The 5,058-nt window shown below is 52.2% G+C and overlaps 1 protein-coding gene across 1 annotated transcript in view; it reads right to left on the bottom strand.

The window, feature by feature from the left end:
- Positions 1-283: 283 nt before the first annotated feature.
- ARID3A (AT-rich interaction domain 3A) overlaps positions 284-5,058 on the bottom strand; it is a 40,897-nt gene continuing 36,122 nt past the window's right edge. The window contains exon 9 of the mRNA XM_006101802.3: positions 284-4,054. Within this exon, the coding sequence (XP_006101864.1) occupies positions 3,879-4,054 (176 nt within the window). The 3' untranslated portion in view covers positions 284-3,878. The remainder of the gene's footprint in view (positions 4,055-5,058) is intronic.

A 5,058-nucleotide genomic window follows, 5' to 3' on the forward strand; every position in this document is an offset into this window, starting at 1 on the left:
CCCCCCCCACCTGGCTTAGCTAGTGTCTCCCTCTCTAAACTGCTGATACAGGAGCCTGGTCACTCTTGGATAGAGCCATGCTGGGCTCTCTGGGGGAGTTGGGCAACATCCCTGGCCTCACCCACTTGGTGACAGGAGCACCCCCAGCCGTGACAACCACAGATGTCCCCAGACATTACCCCGTGTTCCCTCGGGGCACAGTCCCCACTGGAGGACCCCTGTGCCTTCTGCTAACTGGACCCAGACAGGGTGCGGTGACGCCCAGGAAACCACCACCGAGACGTTTTCTGTTAAAAGTCAGAAGTGTTTTGTCTTGTTTTAATATCTCATCAGCTTTACAGGGTTACAATTGTCTTAAATATTTCTGAAATTTAAATACAATCTGCACAATAATGTTATAAAATGTAAACTTTCAGTGTTCTTTTAAATTTCAAAATCACACCTCCCCCCCCTTTTTTTTTGGTCTTTTGCCCCCCACCCCGCTAATACCTGAATGTTCTGTAGAACTGAAATCCTTACCAGCTGCCCCACCGGCCACAGTGACTGACAGGCGAGGCCCGGCCAGAGGTAGAGTAGTTTATAACTTTTTAAAAAGTTTTTTCCTTTAACCTGAGTTTGGGCGTGGTCCCCACGCCATCGGACAAACCCCAGAGAAACTGAAATTTCACATGTCAGGAATGAAAGGCTGAATTCATTCGTGTTTGCCAAGAAAAAAACGCACAAGCAAGCAAGAGAAAAACGACAGAAGTGGGCAAAAGTCATAAAAGCAAAAAAAGTGACTGTACAAATGCACAACTATTAAAAACTAACTCTGCTGCCCAGCGCCTCTGCCCGCCCCCTGCCCGCCAGCTCCACAGCCCTGTGGCCAGGTTCGGGGTCACAAGGAAGATCTGGAAGCAGCGGTAACAGACACCTCTAGAGCAGTTAGGTTAGCCCCTGAGCCCCCCTTGACCCTGAGTTTGGGACTCCTACCTGCTCTGTGCAGCTAAGCCCCACCCGTTCCAGAACGAACAGTGCACAAGCCAGCCGCTGACAGAGATGGCTGTCCCGGCCCCACCCAGTTTGCATAAAGGGGTGCTGAGCTGCACCCCAGAACCCTCACCAACAGGAGGTTGCCCTGAGCTGGGATTGGCAGAGGGGACACGAGGCAGAGGCCACAGCACTGCCCAGCCTGGAGCTCCCCCTCATCTTTCCACCTCTCCCCCTGCGCACGGCTCCCCCAGGGCTGTTCCCCCCCACCCTGGCCCCCTACAATCACCATGAACAATAGGCATGCCCTGAGTTAGATCTGGGGGCTATTTCACCCACAAGACACGACGCCCAACACACGCAGGCAGACACACACACACACACACACACACACACACACACACCCATGCGACCGGAGACAGCACCCAGGCAGACTCTCAGGTGGACACGCCCACGACGCAGGTGGGAGGGGACGGGTACTGGTACATGCTGAAACCCTGAGCCAGCCGAGGAGGGCAGGCTGAGAGGGGTTTTGGCATCAAGAGTCAGACCCGAGGTAGAAATAACCAGGCAGCAGACACCCCCATGTGGGCCCCACGTGGCTCCAGGGGGTCAGGTCAGGGGAGAAGAGAGAAGGAGCATCCGGTATCGCTGCTCTTGGGCAAAAAGGCCCCCCTCCCACAGTGATTGTACTGCTGCAGTAAGGAACGGGGAGGAGACTCTTGCATAAGGAAAAACAGAGAGGAACCCCACCTGCCTGCAGCCACCACTGCCCTGGGAGGTGGAGCGTGTCCTCGACCCTGAGACATACCAACGAAAGGGGCTCTCCCCAAGGACACCGCAGCTTCACACCCAAGCAAACCCAGACTGCTGGGGGTCAGGATGCTCTCCCCTCCAAGGTCCCCAAGGCCACAAGATGACCCTGGGCCAGGGATCACTGGATCAGGACTCTGGGAGGCTGCCAGGTGGGGCACTGCCGTTTTTGGCATCGTTAGGCCAGGCCAGGCTCCCGGGGCCCCATTAGAGTTTCCAGGCAAACTCAGTGCGTGAAAGGAAAGGGCGCCAAGTTGTGGGAGGCACCATTTCAGTTCAGGGCAGGGTGGCCAAGGAAGTCCCCGAACCCCGCCTGGGCTTGGGACGGAGGGTGCTGCCTCCTGGTGAAGACCATCACCGCTGGTCCCTATTCCGTGGGGAGTAGGCCGCTGAAATAACTCCCCCACCCAGCCCTCCCGCTGGTGACCACCTTCTGACCTGGGGTAAGAGGGCACGCTGGGAGTGGGTGCAGCCTTCCCTGGGCCTCTATTTAGTTCCTTCAGTTATAGCAGATGTGGCCTTGCAAGGGGCCAAGAGAGAATGAAGGGACAAAGTGAAGGAGATGGGAAGGGGTGGGGTGTTCAGGATGACATGGCCTCAAAAACCTCAATCTGAGCGAAGCCTGGCTCACCCCAGTCCCCAAATATCCATATGTCTTTAAAAGCAGCCCTTTCAAAAGCGTCGGTGGCTTAGTGGTGAGCATAGGTGCCTTCCAACACAGCCCTTTCGGCCCTGCTGGGGCGGCTCAGTGGTTGAGCGTTGACCCATGACCCAGGAGGTTGGATTCCCAATCAGGGCACATGTCTGGGTTGTGGGCTCAATCTCTAGCAGGGAGGGTGCAGGAGGCAGCCAGTCGATGAGTCTCTCTCATTGATGTTTCTCTCTCTCCCCCCCTCTCCTTCTTTCTTTGAAATCAATGAAAACATATTAAACAAACAAACAAGCAGCAGCCCTTCCAGGTAAGAGAGAGTCCCCAGGCCACAGTCATCCCTGAGTCAGGAGCCTGAGGTCTATGACAGCACATCCCCCCCCAGGCCCTGGCCCTTGATCCAGCACTTTCTTTCTAGTTAAGACTTCCGGGTCCCTGACAGGGCGCACGCACGCACAAGGAGAGAAAGCACGGAGAGTCTTGGTCTGCCATCCAGCATTCACATTCCCAGTTCCCCCGGGCGTGCCCCCGCACGGACCCCACTCCAGCCCGGCCCTCAGCACCTGAGTTCATTACCTTTTCTGGCTCTGGCCCAGGGATACAGTGTCCTGTGCCTGCTAGCTGCTTACCGCAGCACAGAAAATGCACACGTGAACCCGATTCAGTCATGGGAAAGATTTAAAGGATATTCCTTTTTTTCCTTTTTTTAAGTCCCGTTTCCCTGAATGAACACAAATATATAGAGATATATATCCTTTTCCTAAGGTTTGATTCCTCCCCCAAGAATAAAATAGAACATTTACAAAACAAAACCCCCCAAACCTCTTAAAAACCCTATAGAGCTTGAATATCGCTATTTCTTTAAAAAATAATAATAATAATAAAAAGTTCCCAAAAGCAACAAGAAAAAAATTCAACTGATCTTGGCTCAGGGGTTTCATTCAAAACAACGAACTGGGTGTGATGAGTGGATGAGTGTGTGATGAACAGGAACAAAAGTAAAAAAAAAAAAAAAACAGACAAAAATGAAAACACACAGTGCAGGGATATATGAGGTAAACAGAATCTGGCCTTACATTGCAACTGGTCCAAACCAGACACCAGACACCAGTCCGCATCGGCCCGCCAGGGCTGCAGGAAAGCCCTGGGGAGTATTTGCCGCTCTCTTTCCTGATTTCCTTGGCTGTTCTTACAACTCACTTCTCTGAATGTCTGAAACCTGAGTAATTCAAGTGTTCCTTGGTTTTCCCCTGTTTTATTAAATTTTCTTTATATATATGTCTATATTTTCTTCTTCTATTTTTGGTGTTAGCTGTGGCTCCTTTGTGGATATTTCCCCTCCCCACCCGTATCTTCCACCACCCCGGCCCTGCCCGGCCCACCTTTCCACACCCTGCCCAGTCTGACCAGCTCCTGGGTGGGGGGCGGCGGGTGGGGAGTGGTGCAGTTAAGGCAATGAATTATTTGAGGTAGAAGACGTCGGGGGTGCGGACAGCCCCGCTGGCCCGGCCTGGCTGCCCGCGCTGCTGCTGGTCCCACTGCTTCCTCCCCGGCTGCTGCCACCACCGCCTTTGCTGGGAGCTGAGGAGGGCGTGGAGGCTGGTGGCTGAGCAAACAGCACTCCTAATGCAAGGACAGGAGAGACATGTCATGGAGAGTTCAAACATTATGTGACAGGTGCAAGGGGCTCCCCAAGCAATGACCCCCTGCAAAGTCCACCCGTGGACTCACCAGGACACCCACCACCTCATCTTAGTCTCTGCTTCCTGTGGGGGTCTTTGCCCAGTAACCCAGCTGTTTTGGGTCCCTAGCACCACCTGCTGGCTTAATGAGCAACTGGCCTACTACATTTTTTTTTACAAGGAACTTTCAAACACCACTTGTACAGTTCACCACGAACACAGGTGTTAGAGAGGCAGTAACTCCTGGCACAGTTTAAAATCCAAATACAACTTTTAACTCCCCAAAACTTAACCACTAATAGTCTACTATTGACCAGAAGACTTACTGATAACATAAGCAGTGATAAACACATATTTTGATTTTTTTTCTTTTTAAATTGATTTCAGACAGGGAGATAGAAACATCAATGACGAGAGAGAATCATTGATCAGCTGCCTCCTGCATGCGCCCTATTGGGGATGGAGCCTGCAACCGGGGCATATGCTCTTGACTGGAATTGAACCTGGGACCCGTTGGTCCACAGGCTGATGCTCTATCCACTGAGCCAAACCAGCTAGGGCTGAACACATATTTTATATGTCTTATATACTGAATTCTTATAATAAAGTAAGCTAAAGAAAAGGAAATGTTATTAAGAAAATCATCAGAGCCCTAGCCGGTTTGGCTCAGTGGATAGAGCATCGGCCTGTGGACTGAAGGGTCCAAAGATCCATTCCGATCAAGAACATATGCTCTGGATGCGGGCTCGATCCCCAGAAAGAGGCATGCAGTGCGGAGCGGATCGACGCATCTTTCTCTCCGATGATGGTTCTATCCTGCCGTCTCCCCTCCTCTCCCAAGTGGAGGGCATGCAAGATGTATCTGATCAAAGCTACTATCTCATCCCTGATGTTTCTAACTCTCCCTCTCCCGTCCTCTCAAAAACAAGAAGACAATATTAATAC

The sequence above is a fragment of the Myotis lucifugus genome, unplaced genomic scaffold, assembly GCF_000147115.1.
Source record: "Myotis lucifugus unplaced genomic scaffold, Myoluc2.0 scaffold_383, whole genome shotgun sequence".
NCBI lineage: Eukaryota > Metazoa > Chordata > Mammalia > Chiroptera > Vespertilionidae > Myotis > Myotis lucifugus.